Genomic DNA, 21,727 nt, shown 5'->3' on the forward strand with positions numbered 1-21,727 from the left:
TGCTTTAATAAGATATGCTCCTGGAAAACCTTTTTGCTCAGACGTCTATTGTCCCAGCCTAATATTCTAACAGTCCATCAGTGTAACACGACTGCTCCTACAATGTTGCCTCTGTGATGTGCAGTCGGAGTGGCACACCATTGCCAGTCAGTGGCCCAGTTTTGAGCCCCATTGTACTGTACTTGGGAAGGGCCTGCTTGTTACAAATGAGCTACCCATTCAATGGCAGGTAGTAGAGTTTGGTAGGAACAGCATAGTGAGGTGAGGGCATACCCCTGACAGAGAGGCACCTTGTGTTGCAGACTGTAACAGTACAATACATATAATGTGTAATTTTCCCAGTAACAGTGTAATGGCTCCGTTTCCAATAACTATCCAAATTCTACTTCTATGAAGACAAAAAGATATATGCGTACAAGGAAAATGTCTATTGTTGTTCAACTGAAAAATAAATCACATAACCAAGTACATGGATGGTAAACAGTCTTATACTTAACATTCTACAGTCATTCAACATTCAATATTGTGTGCCTTGATTGTTTGTACCATACACTACTAGATTTCTGACCTCAGTTTGAGTGTACAGTTTTTTTTAACATTTTCGACCGCAGGCACAGTAAATACCCATAATATGCTGTTCTGCTGCATTAAAAAGGCACAGTTCCGAAAATACGGGTACTGCATTATTTGGCTCTTCACAAACGGCTACATAAAAAATATCTGTGGAAAAAAGGATTAAAAAGAAAGCCAAGGTCGGTCATTTTAATGTTTTAGGACTGGGCTGATTAGAACTGTAATTCTGTTTAAGTTCTTATGGACACAACAACAGAGGCTGTGTCTTGAGCCTTTCTTGAACTCTCAAAAATAGAGCCAGTTTACAGAGGGGGCTCCAGGTATTAAATATTGATTTTTTTTTGCAGACCGTGTGAGTTTCAAATCCCAGGTATAAAAATACTTTGTCTGATTGACATATATTTAAAAATGAAATTATGCGGTACTATTAGACCAAGCAAGTGGCATGCAGCGTGCTACGGGGATTAGTCTAAAGTGAGTCACACAATAACAACTTAGGGTTGTACATTATAGCACCTTATCAAACCCAGACAATCTCTTTACAGAAAAGAATACTTTGCCTGGCTGAAAACATGCCCCCTCAGCAGTAACTGTTAAGTGGCGTGCAGTCATTTTTAAATATTTGGTTTAGTTATGCCCTACAGTTAAACAAAACATTTTGAAAGTTTAAATACAGTGTTATTCCCTTCGAATTAAGTGCTGATGCTAATTATAAAGCAGTTTTGTAGGAGGTAAGCAGCACATACATGTGGTGTTTAAAAAATGCACACACCAGTGTAATCCAGCGCGCAGGCACTATAAATACTGGGAGGGAGGAAATCTGAGCACACCGCACGTGGGCCATTTGTAGCAGTCCTTTTATAGCTAATGCAGCTAATGACCTCCAGCCTTCCTCTTTACTTCCTTTAAGGAGCATCTGTTTGAATGGAGGTATGGTAGAATAAAATCAGCCTGCAAACATGAACGTCGAAAGAAAACTCTCATTTAGCTGATGAAATCGTTTTCGAAAAAAAGCTACCCAGCTTACATAACTGCACGTTTGCACTGTGTGCATTGAGGTCTTTTTAGCAATATTGGCTCAGAACGCTCTGAGGCATTCAATCTTACTGACACATCTTCACCATCAGCTTGCTGCTGACCTGTTGCTGTGTATTCAGCACAATGTAATGACTGGCTGTCTAAGTGATGCCGTTCTTCAGTGCAATTGGGTTTAAAACAAACCTGAATATTAGGAAGTGCAAAGAGTGTCAGGAGGTGTCATTAAAAAGTAAACACAGAAGCTAGCATGTCAGAATGGGGAGAATTAGACAGAAATCCACATTTACAAAAGAATACAGGCTTACCATGCTAAAAGTGACTGACAGTGTTGGGAGGTCATCTTTTTAACCAATGGGAATCAATTTTTCACTGTAAAGTGACGACTGTAGTTAACATCTGTATTACAGTGCTCCCCCTTTATAACACTTTAGTCGGGAGCCATATTTAAGAGTCTGTGCTATTTGTGTTTCGCTTTATAACGAGAATAATAGTGTTAATGTAATGGTATTATTACCGTACTGCCTTATAACCTGTTCCACAGTATAAAGGGCTGCCTTATAAAGGGGGAGCACTGTATTACTGTTTTACAAATATCTGGGAAACTTATTAAAAGGAATTCAAGCAATGAAGTCTGTGATGATGCAGGGTGGTGTTAGAGGGCAATATTGAACGCTCAACCACAGACCATTTTTTGGGCAACAGCACAAACTATTTGCAGTCATGTGACTGATTTAGTCAATTAGGATGCAAGTTTCAGCCTCAAGATTTAATCAAATGTGTCAAATCCTTCACACCTATGAGGAATAATGACATGTGGTATGTCTTGAAGGCACACAGCTTAGACAGTTCTGTAACAAACTGGATTGCAAAAGATGTCAAATACTGTCTTTATGAATTGATACCTGGTGACATCAAAGGTCTGTAAACTGCATTTACATTTCATAAAATGAACAGAGACACTTTATAACAGCACTCCAGTGGCATTAAATAGCATGCCAGTAGAGAATATCATGGCTGAAGCGGTTCTGTAATCGACGTCTGAAATCTCACTCTCCCTACAAACCTGACTTACAAAAAACAGTTTAAAAGGAAAAACATTTCCACTGTAAGCGACTGCTATTACAGAAAACACAAGACAACTGCAAACAGAACTCGACTCATATCTTATTAAAAGATACAGAAACAGTAGCATATTTGTAAGCCTTTGCAGCACTGTAGAAAAGTGCGAGGGAGACAGGGACTAGGAAAGAAAACTTCCCTCCACTCAACAATAAATTCCCGGGTGTGTCCTTATAGAACATGTCTAGACAATTTTCATATAAGAAACTCTGGGCTATTGCAAGGTTATCTCTATCTCTGCAAGGACACTAAGTGTTGAAAGGTTTAAGGACCGAGGGGATGTTGTTCCAGTCATACAGTGCTGAATGAGCAAACACATGTTTACCAAGCAGTTTTTATTTTAGTCATTAAGGCATAGTCAGTATAAACAGATGGCAACAGGTTCCAAGTAAGGTTCTAATTTGAGGAACAGCTAGGCATTTTGCCTGCAAGAAGAGGAACCGTGTGATCCAATAAAAATAACGAAAACACCCTTCATTATAGGTAAACTGTCTAATCCACTATCATCCCCCCAAAAATATTATAGTATTATTAACATTTGCTCAGGAGATTGCAGCAATTAGCCCCCTATTGTTTATGATAAAATCCCAGTTTACTTATTTATTTGTCTTAGATTAAATGCGCAATGCATCACTGCTTTCTCCACCCCCCCCTTTAGTCTAAAAGTGTGACATCATTGCTGGAGGCTATCCACTGTGCTCCTGTACTGTACAGTCACGGAGAGGCAGACCCTGACAAACTGTTAGTTTCTCTATTTTACTTCCATTGAAGTTCCCAGGCTGCATCCTTACAATCTTACAAGCCTGCCACAAGATACCCTCCTCCCCTAGCCAGAGTATGGAAATTGTCAATATATGAAGAGAATAATAAATGATTTCCTAAGTATCTAATTCAACCCACTTTTATAGCTTGTTGTAAATTGCTGATGGCTCCCTTAGTACAACTTCCTTTTCTTAACATGGGCCGTTCTGCCATAGCAGTCAGTCAGTCAACTCCATCTCCTAGTTCTGGATCGTTCAATCCAGCAAGCCCCCTACACTGATTAAAGTCAAGCCCTGGGATAATGCAACTGAGCTTCTGAATCTGACACATTGGCACCAGGAGATAAAGCAGCTATCCTTGGTAGCTGCATTTTATTGACCACAGATGAGCCTCACACACACACACACACACACACACACACACACACACACACACACACACACACACACACACACAAGACACACACACACACACACACACACACACACACACACACACACACAAGAAGCATGCACACAGTGCTTTCTTTATTATATGTTTGCATGTTTTCCTTTCCTTCATTTTCTAGGGTGCTCAAATCAGACCAGCTGTACCTGTTGGAATTAGCTTTGTTTTTGTTTTCATTCCATTTACCCCATTATATAGTATTCCTGCTCTTTATATCTACATTACACTTTCAGGGTGATTTATCAACCCCCTTATGTAAGAGATCTGCAATAGAGAAGTACAATAAGTATAAGCAATAAGTTGTTGGGTAGGAACTTTATATTCAACTCCAGATATGTCTATATTTAATACAGTGCTATGTGTAACATTACATTTCAATGATATTCTGAAAGCATATTCAAACAACACTAGTTTTTGTTAATGTGTTTATTTGTATTTTTTCCATATGGCTGAGCATCTAGCACTTTAAGTAAAAACAAGGTTTCGATTCCAATTTTAAATCTCCAGAGTGCAGAGCTAAACAAAGATTTCCTTGCCACCTTACTGGGAGCTAGCATACCACTTGACCCAGCGACCTGCTGATGCAGGCTAGTACAGTGTAATAAATACACCGACTTCATACCACATGGGCTTGAGTGTTTTAAATACTTTTACTCCCTCCACATTATTGCCAAAACAGACCTAGCACTCTGTTTCCAAAGATTTCGCTTTTACCCTGCAGGAGAAGCCAGCCCAGCATATTGAAGCCTGTTTCACCAATAAACAATTAACCCAAGCTGGCAGCTGTTTGTGTTTTATAGGTCTGTATTCAAACTGGGATTAAACCAATACACTACAATTGCACAGAGGCTTCAGCTCTCTCTGGAAATATTAATTAAGATATTCCTCACCTCATAGAAACCATGCATAACTATGCTTGTTTGTTGCAATTTGGATCAACTTCAGTTCCACATTTTCCAAACAGTGCTCAGAAATAGATTTTGTCTTCACCAAAACAATTAATTCCAGGGTTCAGAGTATGGGAAACAATATACAAGAAAAGAAAATTAAAATTGGGTGAAATGTAGTGTTTTTTGGCTTGACTAAAGACTATTGTAGAATATATTGTTGTATACCCCCCCCCCCCCCCCCCCCCCCCCCCCCCAAGGACAAGGCTGGGAGTGAGGTGGTGGTGGTTGGCAAGGAGATGGTAATTTAAAAGCACGGCATGACTGTGTTTGTGAAATAGGTATATATTGTGACAGACAGGGGGGAGGAAGCGGAATAAAATGTAGTCTAGGAGGGGTCTCAAAACACTACATTCCCCAGAATGCCACAGGAAGGAGCCAGGATAAGAGTCAGCTGGCTCCAATCTGTCATTATTATCACTGTATTTAAACCAAGACAATGTTCGTGTGAAATGAGGCTGTCACAATGGGGAGAGAGAGAGAGAGAGAGAGAGAGAGAGAGAGAGAGAGAGAGAGAGAGAGAGAGAGAGAGAGAGAGAGAGAGAGGAGAGAGAGAGAGAGAGAGAGAGAGAGAGAGAGAGAGAGAGATATTCTATTAGTTTGTAAATAATATACAATATACCTAACCCTAACCTTGATGGTAAAAGGATTCTAGATTAACCACTGCATGTACCAGGCACTTGTACTACAGTTTTCCTGCCTGAAACCTTGCAAGTTTTCTATTACAGAGTGGCATAACTTCACCCCTGCAGTAGAAAGATAGGCCTTCTGCAAACTCCAAAGGGCTTGTGTACATAGCTAGAGTGTTTATGCAGCTTGTTTTTTTGGAATAGTGCAGATGATAGGGAATTCCACGGTAAGGCTAGCATATCTTTTGCATGAGCTTTAAATATATTTGACAACCCCAAAGAATCCTGCAGCAACCGGGCCAGCCCAACAATATTTATGACCAAAATCAATTCAATAAAGCGAGCCAGAGTGGCTTCTTCTAAGACGTTATTAAATGTGTGTGGTGGCTTTGCTACACATGTTAATGCTCTCAAGTGCTATGTTCTTTGCTCTCCTCTCTGCTGCTGCTGCTATTTGTAGTTCTGGCAGGGGGCTTGTAATGAGTCATGGGCGGTCAGATATTTACATGGTAAGAGAACCAAACTGTAGGGGAGATGCAGTAAATGTGTGTAAAAAGCAACAGTGTGCGGGTTGGACTGCAATATAGAGTACATGACTTTACTACATTTCCCAGGAAGAACTTCATTTTCATCCAAGCAATTCCACTTAAACCGAATCAAGAACTTTGCAATTGTAAAAGCATAGGGAAGCATTATAAAGTTCAGAGTCATATGGTAAAGCTTATTGAAAAAAAACAAAACAAAACAAAAAAAAAAAAAAAAAAAAAAAAACTTGACAAACCAGGGTAAACTATGGTAAATGGCAAAAACACAGTGGTACACTTTTATAAGGGATATGCTTACAAAAGCCAAAATGCAAAGTGTTGAAAGACACAAGTAGGCAGCAGCAGTAGATTCATCTAAAATGGAAATACATCAATATGAGTGGATTTAGCAGGACACAACCAGTTTACACCACATGTATTGTATATATGTATATATTTTTTGTAAAGACAGTTATTTTGAAAAAAAACAAAAAAAAAAACAACAAAAAAAACAATTTCAATAAAGAATGCAGTATTTTTAGTAAAGACATCTCCAGTCCATGTCACCTCATTCTCCAGCCTCAAAGGCACATTCTAATAAGAAGCATTCATCTTAATCAAAGATTCCTTAAGTATTGTACAAATTAGTTATAAATGTTCAAACAAGCAGTCAGTTTGCGGGTTTTGTGATAAGCTCTAACGCCAAAATGAAATAGAAGAATACAGGGATCCAATGTTGGAGTTGCATTCAAAATCTTGGTGTGTGAGAAGTCATTAGGTATTTCCTTGGCCTGGAGCTACCGCACTATGTCCACAATAATAAGGTCAGGTAAAGTTAATAGCCTGAAGACAGCAGAAATGAAAGGAAATTAAAACTCAAAATGGTCAAAAAGCTAATTGTATCAAAGCTGGCTGCTTTAAATCGGACGCATTTAAAGATTGTAATTATATTAAAAATAATTGGTCATTTGGTCTGTGTCCCAATTTGCATATTTTGGAATCCAGTTTGATTTAAATCATGAACACATTTTAAAAGAAATGTTGGTATCTACAGATTGCTTATTACTGGGAATAAAATGTTTTACTTGTAGCTTTGATAAACCAGTATAAATACACTAGACACTGTATACAACAAGTGTGTCAAGTGTGAAAATACTGTATGTGTGTCTGACAGGGGAGTTCGAGGTTTTGTTCAGAACTACATAATTCTATCCAGTCGCATCAAGCTTGAACCAGCAACGATCCTTGGTCAAGCAGGAGCCCATTGCGAATCTATCAATGCCTATATGCTTTAGGAACACAAAAGGAGTAAGCCGCATGTGATGATCACCACTCAGATATCTAGAGGGAGACCAGTTGCATCTCTCAGGGCAAAGACATCTCCACAAACGAATAAAAGGAGAATGCAAATGCTGCAAATGACAACAATTCAATAAATTCAACTCTGTGCATTATTCTATTCTATGAATCCAGCAAATACATGTTTGTCCACGCATGACACCTGTGCTGGAGTAATCAGCAAAATAAGAATACTATAAACATATGTATGAAGGCGAGGCAGACATGTGTGCCAGGATATGGGTCTAATCCAACACCTGACTTTCAATGGTAATTTGTAGGTCTCACTTGACTGCTAAACAGGTATTAACCTATAATGCAGGACACTTCAATAGCAGCACATTAAAACATCCTCAAACAGTTTGTTTTTTCATTCCAGAACTGCAATCATTTTTTGTTTGTTTGTTTATTCATTTATCTATTTATTTTTATGTACGGGGTTCCTTGCGAACCCCATCTGAAGCACCTGCACACGTTGTTCCTTCTGTTGCAATGTTCTCTAAACTTAGCCATTAGGTCTTTCTCAAGGCCGCTATAGAAACCCACTACATCTCCACAACTTGTGTCTGTTTGTAGCCGATCAAGTGAATTATACCCTGTCAGTGCGTAGTGTGATTCTGACACTTTAGTTCAGAGTTAAAGCAGACTGTGAGCTGTCCTTATTTGAGCTCAACCATTTATTTTTCGGAACTTTCAAACCGGCTAGAGGTGTGTAAATAAAAAGCTTGCAAGTATTATATATATAGGCCGCATATATATAATATTATATATATAAATATTGATATATATATATATATATATATATATATATATATATATATATATATATAATGTAGGGATGACCAGTTATTATTTTTATTTATCCCAACCCTCTCCAATGTGAAACCCCCTTAGGAGTCTCTAGCAAAGTTTGGCCTCTTTGCACAGTGTGAATGGGAACTGGTGCCATCCAAGCTGTATGACTCATCCTGCACTGCCAGAGGCAACGCTTTAACTGGACGAGCCACTCGGGGACCAGTTAAATAGTAAATATTCTAAGTTGGGATTCATTACACCTGCGTTACATGTTTGTATATAGAACACGATATGGCTACTCTGCAGCACTAATCAAATTTTCAAAGATTCAAATAATCATTAGTAGGTTTTTTCTTTCTGAAAAGAGAAGCCTTTATTTATCTATGCCTCAATGACATCGTCGTTTTCCATTGGCAGACACCAGCTTTGTATTTGTGTCTGTGGGGCCCCTATGAGAGCCCTTGCACACAGGCACAATGCAATGCACCTGCTTAATGCAAACAGTACACACAATCACATGATTTAGCCTGATATACTTTGTTTTGCTTTGTTTCAGGCAGCTGAAGAAGGAGGACTGACAACTGGACTGGAGGTTCTTCAGTTTTATTCAGAGCGACTGTCAGGGTGGAACCATATGCCATGATATCAGGCATTTTAATAACACTTGTATTACTAAACTAAGGAAGGTTATATAACAATTACAAGGTTATATTATAATTAAAAAAAACAAAAAATAGATGCACAGGAAATATAAAGCATGCCATTAATGGCATATGATGAAGTTGATTCCACTTTTAACTGTTGAGACTTACTTTAACCACAGCTTTGCAGTTCTCTTGCCTACCCAAACAGCACAGAGCAGTTTATTGTAAACTGAAGGTAGTGATGCACACCCTGCAGTTGCCTGGTCCACACCCCCTCTGTGGTAGGTCATCAATTGAACTTCAGGAACATTACATTCTTGAAACATTCTCCTAAACAGCATGGAGATCCTACCCTCCGGTAATTTCATGCTATTGTTAATGCTGCACTTCCAAAGCAAGAGTTGTAGTATTGGACTGGTAAACTGTAGGTTATGAGTATGGGTTTCTAGATATGTTTTTTATTAGCCCCACAGGGCGGTGAATAAGGTTAATTTCTGTGTGGCGAAGCATACATTATGATTAACAATGCTTTTACTTATCTTTGTTCCATAACCTTAAACACTAAGGCAGCCATAGGCGTATACCTAATGTAGGGCAAAAATAACTCTTCAAACATAGGCCAGCAAAACACAAGCTGTAAAAAATGTTCAAGCAGTCTGGATGTTACTGGAGATGCAGGTCACGTAATTGTCTTTCCAGTGAAGCTTGACTTTTCCAAGAGTAATGTAGATGTGTTTAATAACTACAAGCCTCACAACCTGTGAAGTCTGGGCCTTTTTAAGATGTCATGACATTAAGAGGCACTGTTGTGCTTTGTCGAAAGGTGAATTCTTAAGTAATCTTCAGACTTTAAAATGCTGTCATCTGTCATTGTTGTCTTGCGCAGCCTGCCCAAACAGCGAGCAAACCTGGTTTAACCTTGATTTCGGAGTGGTACAGGTGTCAAGAGGCACAGAATGTGGCACTGATAATGCTGCCAAGGCAATTTTCTATAGACTGTTTTACCAGCTTTTTGCTTCAGTGCAAAATTTGTCCCATTGTAAATGTAAGGACAACTTTCAATGTTGCTAAACTAATACAGTACACAAATAATGTTGTCTAACTAATAGAAATTCAAAGTCAGAAACTTGCAGGGGTTTTTCATTTGCCAACAGTAGGCTGTATACCAGAGAAAAAGGCCTTCCAAATCAGTTAAAAAAAAGAACAACCCAGATTTATCATTTCCTTGGCATTTAATAATACATGTTTAAATACTATATTATAAACACAAGCAAAAAACAATATAATATTAGCAAGAAGTTCATGACATTTTTATAAACATAAAATGCCTTTGTGCTTGTTTCAAAACATCATTTCAGAAAGGAGACAACCACCAAACGATTTGAAATGAATGATTTTTGATTGCATTTGACAGATGGCCATGCCCTTGATGGAACGTACTATACTTTTGCCCCTCCCGCCCTATGTGTGGCTGAACTGGCATGCAATGATCACTGGCAGCTATAGCCAGCGGGCAGGACAAGGGGCACTTTGGGTCACCTGCCTCCGCCCCTGAGCTGGCTGAACTGTGATGTAATGACTATGATTGATGACAACTACAGTGGGCGGGCAGACACCTAGCACCCCTGGAGAAGGCACGCTGCAAGGAGGAGACAGGGGCTATTTCTGGAATGGTTTGATTACGTATGTAATTAGAGGGAGGCTCCTCCTTTCAGAAACACAACATAATGTCCAATTAAAAGGTCAAAACAAGACTGACAGCAACTAAAAAAAAAAAAAAAAAAAAAAAAAAATAAGAAAAGAGGAAAAAGAATATTCTCCAAAGGTACTGAATTATCTCTAATAGGCTGGCAATGACAAGCAGTTAGAAATAATTTAAATGTCTGGTTCAAATATAATGGAACCATAACTTAAACTTTAAATACAAAGCTATATTCCAACGAATAAGTGCATGGTACATTATTGATACACATCCCAGGAAACAATACTGAGCTAGAAGAGTTTATACAAAGATTTTTCTGAATCAAACTGATGCAAATGTCCTAAAACTGTGGAGACCTGCTGCATTGTATTGCAGGGTAGGTAATAAGACTCCTGTTGCAAATCAATTGGAGCCATTGCAGGTTTCAGTATGTGCTTAAACACACACATCTGAATTGTACTGCAATGGCTTAGTTTCTAATCCTGTTATTGTTTAAGAAAGCTACCAGCTTCTTCTATGACTTTCATCACTGCAGTTCACAAAATGTTCCAAGTGATGTCTCTGACATCCTAATGTTTTATGACATTAGACATTACAGAAAGGTCATTTCAGCTACCACTGCCATGGGGTAATGCCATTACAATATACACAAAGTAGTTGCTGGTGTGCCATTATAGCCTTAGTACCGACCGAGGGCTACGGCTGGGCAGACCATCAATTATTCAAAACAGGCTTAATGGATCTTACTTACTTCATCGGTTTGAAAAGCGCTTGTCCGTAGTTTTGGAATGTCATGATGAGTTTAAGCTGAGTGCCTCCCGATTTCATGGCTGTCAGGGAGAAACAAAAATGGATCAGTCAGAACACTTTTAGAGCAACAGTTCAAAATCCACCCAATCGTAACACACACACACACACATACACCCCAACTTTCAGCAACCTTTTATATCATACTAACGCTCCATCTAGAATTTTTGTTTTTTTCAAATAACAAAAACAAATCATCATCAGGGGTCACAATGTAAGGTGGGTGGTTCTGGTGAAATTATGAAGTAAAATGGATATTAAAAATATCTGTATCATGGATTTGGCATTTAATAGTTAATTTTTATTCTATAGACATGGTCATGCAACTTAAATGTTAAAATCATAAAAACTGAAAGATAATAAATAACAGAATACTGTCTCTAAAGTATATGCAAGAAAGAAAATGTGACCCTGAGTATAGGATTGTTTTCTTCAGTGATTATAATTATATTTAATTCTGCCCAGTGTATTGAACCACTGTGGTCAGTCAGATGATGTACTTATAAGATACAAGACAGAAAGGCAGTAGGAGACATCCAGGGTTCTGAAATGGTATTGTACAGCTTGGTATGGCATACTGGAATGGAAAAGGTACTGTGTACGGATAGGGTTTAAAAAATAAATACTTGTTTGAAATGGGTGTTTGTTGTGGTAATGCTACTGAAGGCATAGGGCCTGTCTGTCTGTGTTGATCCCTTGTGGAGGACCGAGAATGATACGTTTCTTTGATATTGCAAATATAGAGTGCAAGTCTGTAATAAATGCAGCTTCCCAGCTTCAACCATTACAGCTTTGATGTGGGTGAAATCACCAGAACCTCTTCACTGACTTGTTTGTGTCTTGCTTGTCTTTTGATTATTGAACTCAAAGCCACCCCTTCATTTTAATTCAGCCCTCAGGCCATTACACATATAATTTAAGACGTCAAATCAAAAAGAAAAAAAAAACTGCTTACTGGCCAAGACTGTTCATTACATTTTTTACAATTATGTAGGTACTTTTTAAAGCTAACAGGAGAGCGGGGCGTTAAAAATACATGGTTACCACCACTGAAATTATTACGTCAGTACTTTGTGTATTGTCTCCCATGCTTCTAAACCACCTATATTGTCTGTTGCAGCACGAAGATCATTTGCATGTAGCTTAACATTAATGTTTTCCAGGGAGAAATGCAGTTAACTGGGCTCCTAAGGTAATACTATTAGTCTCTCTTCCAAGTAAGCTGTTTTGATGTTGCTGCATATCCATGTACCATGCAAGAATCCAGCCCACTGAACTAGTGTTTGTTTCCTTTAACAAAACATATGCCTAGAAAATATAAATAAGGAATGCTATATGAAAAACACATGCAGTAGTTATTACAAAAGTTTAACCAAGAAACCATTATGCATAACATTTTGTTCATGCAGTCTTCACTGGTAACCGTATATCCTGGTGTATAGATTGACATATCTCACACTAAATGCTGAAATCTTCCACTCATTTGGGAACATTAGATATACATCGGCCAAATTATGATTGCTACTTATAGGCCAGACCTATAGACTACAATGGCAAACTTCCCCCATTATTCAAACATTTAAACACAATGGAGCTTTTTCAACAATTTATCAATGGCTTTTAGACTCAGTTAATAGGAGGACATGATGGCTCAGTAGGGCACATTGCTTTTTCTGGGCTTCGAAGTTGGGGGTACTCATGCTTCTGTTGTCATTCGGATGAGTTCATGAATAAACCAAAGGTCCTGTCTACTCTACTGTGGACATTAAAGATACCATAGCTCTTCTGAAGATAAGCAAGGATGATGACCCTGGCTTGCTGGCCAAAGTGCAGTTCAGTGTTCTTGTGTAAACTAAACGCTTCCTATCCTCCAACTTCAGTTCCCATAACCTCTGTATGGAGAAAGATCATTCTTGAAAGCCAGATGCTGCATTTTATTAGATATTTCCGGTGTAAAATATCTTCAATATCATATCAGCGTTAACCCAGCAATACATCTTTAAGCCATAAACCTCCTTTTTGGCTTTTAAATAAATTATTGCACCTCTTGGATTTGTCTCCAGCTCTGGGTTTCTTTTACAATAATACCATGAGAAGCCTTAATTTACACAGCACCTACTGGGAACGTCAGCACTGGAACCAATCCACTTGACCCCTGACCTTAATGAAATATCAGCCTGGTGCTCATGACTGCTGGAGAATTATAAGACATAATTGCTTCAGACCTGGAGTAATTTTTGGTGTCGGCTTCTTTATGAGTAAGAAGCAGATTCTCCCAGGGCTTCTTTTATTTTCATTGATCTCATAGCGCACTATCCAACCCACTATCCCCAAGAGATCCACACAAGCAATGCCAAAGCAATGCCAGAGATGTTCTAATTTATTACTTTAGCAGCACCATGCTGTGACAAAGACGAGCCAGTATATGATTATAAACATGCAGCCTAACTCCGAATCACAACTGCAACTAATAAATATTCAAAAACACGATTCTAATATTTTCATTCTTTTGTAGTTTCTATTCCACATTGCTACAGATGTAAACATAACTAACGTTCAGTAATTTTGCCGCATTCATTTTTTTCCCCTTCTCTATTGATCCTTGTGTAATTGAAGTTTTATGTGTTAAACGTCACAGAGGGAGGCTGTTGAATAAGTGTAAAAGCATAGCCACTGCTTCACCAGCACAGAGCAGAGGGAGGCTGTTAAGCTCATACTCACAAATATCGCAGCTGCACATGAGCAACTTTGACAAAATTCAAATAAAGTATTAATACACACAACTTTAACTACAAAGCGACTGGAATTTAAAATGGAAATGAAACCAAGGATAGGACAATAACGTATTTGTAATGCTAATATGGCTTTCAGGTTATCGTTGCTCGGGTTTCTTTCATTTTTTTAAAGTTTTTCATTTTCTGTACTGGATGATCCTAGGTGCAGAAAGTGTCCTTGACTTGTCTTTGAAGTACACTGTAGACAATTAACCTTCAGCACAACACAGAAGTAAGTAAAACAGACAAGAAATGTCATAAACTCACTTATAGTTTCTATTTTTTTGGTATGCCACTTCACAATGTATCAAACTTCAATGCAAGCAGTATATACTATGTATGTATGCATTTATGTATGTATGTACAGAGGCTTGCAAAAGTATTGACCCCCCTTGGCATTTTTCCTATTTTGTTGCCTTACAACCTGGAATTAAAATGGATTTTTATTTGGATTTCATGTAATGGACATACACAAAACAGTCCAAATTGGTGAAGTGAAATGAAAAAAAATAACTTGTTTAAAAAAATTCTAAAAAAAAATTAAGCCTCTAAATAAGATTTGGTGCAACCAATTACCTTCAGAAGTCACCTAATTAGTTAAATAAAGTCCACCTGTGTGCAATCTAAGTGTCACATGATCTGTCACATGATCTCAGTATATATACACCTGTTCTGAAAGGCCCCAGAGTCTGCAACACCACTAAGCAAGGGGCACCACCAAGCAAGCAGCACCATGAAGACCAAGGAGCTCTCCAAACAGGTCAGGGACAAAGTTGTGGAGAAGTACAGATCAGGGTTGGGTTATAAAAAAATATCCAAAACTTTGAACATCCCACGGAGCACCATTAAAGCCATTATTAAAAAATGGAAAGAATATGGCACCACAACAAACCTGGCAAGAGAGGGCCGCCCACCAAAACTCACGGACCAGGCAAGGAGGGCATTAATCAGAGAGGCAACAAAGAGACCAAAGATAACCCTGAAGGAGCTGCAAATCTCCACAGCGGAGATTGGAGTATCTGTCTATAGGACCACTTTAAGCCGTACACTCCACAGAGCTGGGCTTTACGGAAGAGTGGCCAGAAAAAAGCCATTGCTTAAAGAAAAAAATAAGCAAACACGTTTGGTGTTCGCCAAAAGGCAAGTGGGAGACTCCCCAAACATATGGAAGAAGGTACTCTGGTCAGATGAGACTAAAATTGAGCTTTTTGGCCATCAAGGAAAACATTATGTCTGGCGCAAACCCAACAACTCTCATCACCCCGAGAACACCATCCCCACAGTGAAGCATGGTGGTGGCAGCATCATGCTGTGGGGATGTTTTTCATCAGCAGGGACTGGGAAACTGGTCAGAATTGAAGGAATGATGGATGGCGCTAAATACAGGGAAATTCTTGAGGGAAACCTGTTTCAGTCTTCCAGAGATTTGAGACTGGGAAGGAGGTTCACCTTCCAGCAGGACAATGACCCTAAGCATACTGCTAAAGCAACACTTGAGTGGTTTAAGGGGAAATATTTAAATGTCTTGGAATGGCCTAGTCAAAGCCCAGACCTCAATCCAATTGAGAATCTGTGGTATGACTTAAAGATTGCTGTACACCAGCGGAACCCATCCAACTTGAAGGAGCTGGAGCAGTTTTGTCTTGAAGAATGGGCAAAAATCCGAGTGGCTAGATGTGCCAAGCTTATATATACATACCCCAAGAGACTTGCAGCTGTAATTGCTGCAAAAGGTGGCTCTACAAAGTATTGACTTTGGGGGGGAGGGGGGAGTGAATAGTTATGCACGCTCAAGTTTTCTGCTTTTTTGTCTTATTTCTTGTTTGTTTCACAATAAAAAATATTTTGCATATTCAAAGTGGTAGGCATGTTGTGTAAATCAAATGATACAAACCCCCCAAAAATCAATTTTATTTCCAGGTTGTAAGGCAACAAAATAGGAAAAATGCCAAGGGGGGTCAATACTTTCGCAAGCCACTGTATGTAAAGGTATGTATAGTAGTGTGCAAATTTATTTAAAATCTCAAGATTTGTTATATACTTGATATACCTACCCCCATGAAAACCTTGGGGTGTTAGAATTAAAATAGCGATATAGAAACAATAGGCACTTGTGTGAAAATGTGCTAATTAGGCACCTTAAACACTTCTAAAAAGTCCCATGCATTATACCATTTGTGGATATGAGTTTCCCATTTCTCTTACCACAGTAGACAAATGATCTGAACTAACTGGGACCGACACTAGTTTGCATAATCGATTTGTATGGATAATCGAACACGTACAGTATTAATAACAATTACTGTACCTTTAATAACGTACAGAATAAAGTTAACATACACAAGTACTTAGTATACAAGTACCTACTAATGATATATAGCGAGAAACCTATTATATCACCTGTAAGCATATACAATTACAAAGCTTTACAAAACATTAAATGAGTGCAATTCAGTAAAACTACAGTTTTACACCTACAGTTAAGGTAATGAAATACTGTAATTAAATGTACCATATACTAAACTTTGAAAATCACCAAAGAATACAATTCAGTACAACTTTGGCCCATTACAGAACTTCAGGAATCAATGAACTTCAAAAATTAAGTTATATGTTTCAATAACATAGACAGGATCTCCAGCCTTTACTGATGAAATAGAAGAAAAGTCAAGAACGAGGTGACTTTTTTTTTTTTTTTTTTTTAATGATTTAGTAATTTAGTCGTTGGCAATAATTTTTTTTTATTTTCTCCCAATTTGAAATGGCCAATTATTATTTATTTATGCTTGGCTCACTGCTACCACCCCTGTACCGACTCAGGAGCGGCGAAGACGAACACACACTGTCCTCCGAAGCGTGTGCTGTCAGCCGACCGCTTCTTTACACACTGTGGATTCACCATGCAGCTGCCCAGGAGCTACAGTGTAGAAGGACAAGGCAGCTCCTGGGCAGGTAACAGGCAAGCCCACAGGTGCCTGGACAGACTACAGGGGTCGATGGTTCGCGGTGAGCCGAGGACACCCTGATCGACCCCCCCGATGCTCAGCCAATTGAGTGCTGCCTCCTGGGAACACCAATCCATGGTCGGCTGTGGAATAGCCCAGACTCGAACCAGCAACACCCTACTTTGCACCCTACTGTATGTATTTAAGTATTCATGAAGTATCTATATGTACAGAACACTACTCATCATACAAATCAAACATGAATACATTACTACAGTACACATATTTGATGAGGTATACTCTTACCAACGCTGCTGATTTTTTGAGAGACTAGATCCTTTAATAAAGAATCGATCACTGGATTGTGCCGGGAGTACAGCTCATATCGATTAATCCCAATGTGGAATTTTAACCAGTTCGGATAGGAATCCGCGGAAGGTTCTCCAGTAGGAACATACTCCTCTTCATCATTCCCTTCATTTTGCCTAAGGATTAGAAAATAATAATAATAAAATGAATTATATACAATTGTGCACAAATGTTAAACAATATACAGAATTAAGAGGAGTGAGTAAATATTCCTTTGGCCTTACAACCAAGGTATTGTACTGTGCAGGGTGTGAAAAAAAGCAAGACATCATAGCATTTTTTTAATTTTCAGATCTAATTTCCAGCAAACTAATTCTGGTGGTGGCTGTGCAATTGTACCATAAAAGTAACAATTTAACATCACAGTCATTAAGGAGAGCTCAGTTACACAGTATAAACATTAAGTGGTCATTATGTAACACATATTGCTTAATTTTGAGTTCCCTGTCTACCAAAGAACAGTATTTTAGTAAAAGGATCCGTTACAATCTTCATATTCCTGACTCACCAAGGGTTAATTGCTTTCTGCGTGACGGTTACAGGATTTTTAATTACTGTCTTCAAAACTAATCCAGTTTTTAACCTAGAACTGCAAAATTAGGGGTTCGCTAAATAATGATTATTTCCAACCAAGATTGTTATTCATAACATAAACTGGTGCCCACTGATAAACACCACCAAGTGTGATAATTTGTTAACCCCTGATGGTCCACGATAACCAGGTTTAATACATTATTCTAAATACTAATAGCAATACAACATTATAATGAGAACATTAACGTAAAATAAGAAGAGACGGTGTTCATGACACGAAATGAAACATGTATGTGAACTCCTAGAGCTACACACCTAATATATGTGTTCCATATTTTGAAAAATGTTGACAGTGACCGTGCATGTAAACAGCCCACCCTATAACGTATAATGTATCATTAATAGATTAAACACATTGAAATCTTCGATTTAACCCATTATAGAATTCTGCACTAGATTTAAACCAGTGTAGAATGAATCGGTCAAGCCGTTTAGGAATGATCGTTTGGTTGAGAATATTCTTTGCAGGAAGAAAAAAAGTACACAGGTCAGTATTTGAAAATGTACGTTAGCACGTCCTTCATAAACTCTTGTGCTCTGGGGACATTTTACAGTAAAGTACAATATCGTTTAATCTCAAGCACAAGAGAACTTGAACAAGATTTTTTTTTTTTTTTTTTTAAAAGTGTATACACTGCCTTTATATTAAATATTAATAATGCATTTTTAGATCCCTGAATATTTTTTTTAAATGTAACATTTTTTTTTTTTTTTCCATTCAATAATCCAATAGCATATGCAAAAATAGTGCCTCGCTTACCATTCTTGATTCTCAGCCGCTTTAGGGTTAAATCTGATATCAGTATTGACATTAAATAAGGTGTCCTCGTCAGTGAGTCCAGGGACCTGCATTTTGTAAAGGGAATTCTCAAACAGAAAGTTCAGTTTCGAGTATCCCTTAACAGGCTGATTCTTATTGGTATTCGTGTCCTGGATAAACTGCTTCTCAGTATTCCCATGCCGGGGGTATTGTTCAAGTCTTTTGAAAGCCTCGGTTTTGTCCGCCAGTCCCGTATTTTTTTCTAGTGAATAGGAGGACAGGTTAGAGCTCGGTTCGTTGCTAAAATCCTGAAGAATCCTCAGGGTGTGCTTGTCAGGCCAGCCAGACTCTGCCCCGGTCCTGGCACGCTGCTTGCCCCAGCTCTGAGGCTCTTCGCTCGGTCTATGTGAGCAAGAGCACCCGCTGTTCCCCGCAGTACCAGGACCCGCCGCCCGCTTCTCGAGCTTCGGTAGTAAATCGATCATTATGTGCATGGTACATGCGATGAGAAACACCATCACGATTAGCACTCTAAATTTGCGAAACAGTATCATCTTCATTTTGATAATATGATAAATTAATATATGTATATATGTTTAAAATAATACAGACATATACACTAAAAGTAGCGTACCTTGTAGTGGCACAGGATAACTGAAGTACAGGATCTCTATAAAATAATAAGCACGAGCGAATGCTTAAAATGATACATGAATAAATGGGTTTATGTTACTTAGCTTATGAACATGACATAGTTGTAAGTATTAATTAGAAAAGCAACGTGCTTTTCAATTTAAAAAACAGAAAAAAAAAAAAAAAAAAAAAAAAACAGCCTCCAAACCGATCTTGCTAGAAAAAAAAACAAAAAAAACAAAAACAGAAAAACAGATTTACACACAGCTCTGAAGCATCCTTCCTACCGCGTAAGAGATGTCTTCATGTTGTGCATGCGAATGTTCTTTGACGATTGTTATGTACAGAAATCAAAGCAAGGCTTTAATACGAACACAAATATCCATAGTATAATTTAGTGTATGCGAGGTTCCTACAGCGACTCTCCATCACCAGAACCTGGACTGCAGAGCCGGGACTCGTTTTCGTCTTCTGGATAGGCACAATGCATTTGCCCAACTTGTATTTTTCTAAAACGTCGATCCCCAAATCTTCCACAAGGCCTGATACTTACTGAAAAAAAAAAAAAAAAAAAAAAAAAAAACAAAAACAAAAACAAACAAACAAAAAACGATCTTGTTGTTGGTGCTGTAAAATAAAAACGACTTAAAAACCGCCACATCCAAACAGTTCCTTTCTTTACTTTTATGTTGTGACAGAAGTACGCAACGTGTAGTATAACACGGTATAGCTCTACCGCAGCTGCAAATTGCAGGATCAAGTATGGAACATTTTGGCAGCGCAAAAAAATCAGAACAGGCTTCTTGAATCAGCTAATCAAATTCCTTCCAGAAAAGCGTGGTCTATAAGGTATACTCACAGAAGTTAACATTTCTGCTATTATTCTTAAATAAGAGGATAGAAAGCAATCGTTGACAGGTGCAGACTGTATGAATAACCCCACAGTTCTACCGATGGCTACAGACTGGTCCGGCTGGTGTTCTTGCAGTTTAATTCTGGGTGGGTGTGTTAAATATTATGATCGAGTCGTTCTGAATCCAGCCTCGCCGAACGTCATAGGGAAGAGATTGGCTGAATCCACGTTACAGTGATAGTAACAGAAAAAGGCAGCTACAATCTGAGAATTTTTATTTTACTGCAGCTCCAATAAGCACAAGGAGAGGGCGTCTGACTCTCACTTTGCATGCAGAAAAACAAAACAGACAGCATCGACAGCAGCAAGAATTGCACAATATATTGGCAGGCTAGATGTCTAGCACACAAGATCAAAACGACTAATGCAAATCTGTGCATAAGCTTCTGCAGCATTTACTACCACCTTCTATTGTATAGATTTAATAATCTGTATGGTGCAAGTGTACTGCTGACAATATACAATCCGAGCTATACATTATATAACTTTTACACTGCATGAAACCAACATTGTTCTCGTCACCTGTCTTAAGTCTAATTTCCTTTTAGCCAAAGTTTGCAGATGAATGGGGCAGGATAATTAAGTATAGTACTGTATTGTAAATTGCCAGGTGTATTATATATATATATATATATATATATATATATATATATATATATATATATATATATATATATATATATATATATGTACGAAAAATGTTTAAAAATTTTGACATTACACTGCAGATGACTGAAAACAGAGTCCCTTGATTCTTTGGAACCATTAAGAATTTTAATTAGCACATCAGATGTAATTCCAAAATTAGTTTTGAAGGTGTGCTTAGAAATATTTAAGTGTTTTAAAAAAACACTGATGATATAAACATGCCCCCTTTTCATCTATGCCCTTTATCGATCGTTTGTTTGGTCCCCCTCCTCCCCTGCCTCCACCTTGTGGTATGTTTTTTCTAGCAGGAAGGTGGCCCTCCTGTCCTGCTTGCTGGCATTAGTCATTCATCTAATTCATATACTTCATTCATCATAGTTATGCCAGCATAGGGGTGGCCAACAAGCTCCAATGGGCAAGGCCATGGGCCAAATTCAAATAACAACGGACCCATTTACAGGCATGTTTATCTGTCAATTCAATAAATCGTTCGTTTTCTTTCCATTGGTGGACATCTCCTTCCTGAACTGCATTTTCTGTCAGACGCAATAAGAAGTCACACATCTAAGCCAGGAGAGATCATGTAAAAGTTAAACGGGGAAGAGGATATTTTCCTGAAACACTGTTTCTTTCAAAGAAACTCAAATGGCTGGAAAGCTGTACCACATACTGTTACACTACTCAAGCTTTGAGGATAAAAAGTATTAAAAAAAACTGCAGATAACCTTTTAGATGGAGGTGTCAGACGATGGTAGACAATATGATT

At 38.3% G+C, this 21,727-nt stretch overlaps 1 protein-coding gene across 1 annotated transcript in view; it reads right to left on the minus strand.

Annotated features, from left to right (window-relative positions):
• The window catches only part of LOC121331070 (extracellular serine/threonine protein kinase FAM20C-like), a 43,862-nt gene extending 24,284 nt beyond the window's left edge, over positions 1 to 19,578 (minus strand). Inside the window, exons 1-3 of the mRNA XM_041278224.1 lie at positions 18,768 to 19,578; positions 17,351 to 17,529; positions 11,270 to 11,348 (exon numbers count right to left, since the gene is read on the minus strand). Of these exons, the coding sequence (XP_041134158.1) occupies positions 11,270 to 11,348; positions 17,351 to 17,529; positions 18,768 to 19,327 (818 nt within the window). The 5' untranslated portion in view covers positions 19,328 to 19,578. The remainder of the gene's footprint in view (positions 1 to 11,269; positions 11,349 to 17,350; positions 17,530 to 18,767) is intronic.
• Positions 19,579 to 21,727: the final 2,149 nt, after the last annotated feature.

The sequence above is a fragment of the Polyodon spathula genome, chromosome 18, assembly GCF_017654505.1.
Source record: "Polyodon spathula isolate WHYD16114869_AA chromosome 18, ASM1765450v1, whole genome shotgun sequence".
Lineage (NCBI taxonomy): Eukaryota > Metazoa > Chordata > Actinopteri > Acipenseriformes > Polyodontidae > Polyodon > Polyodon spathula.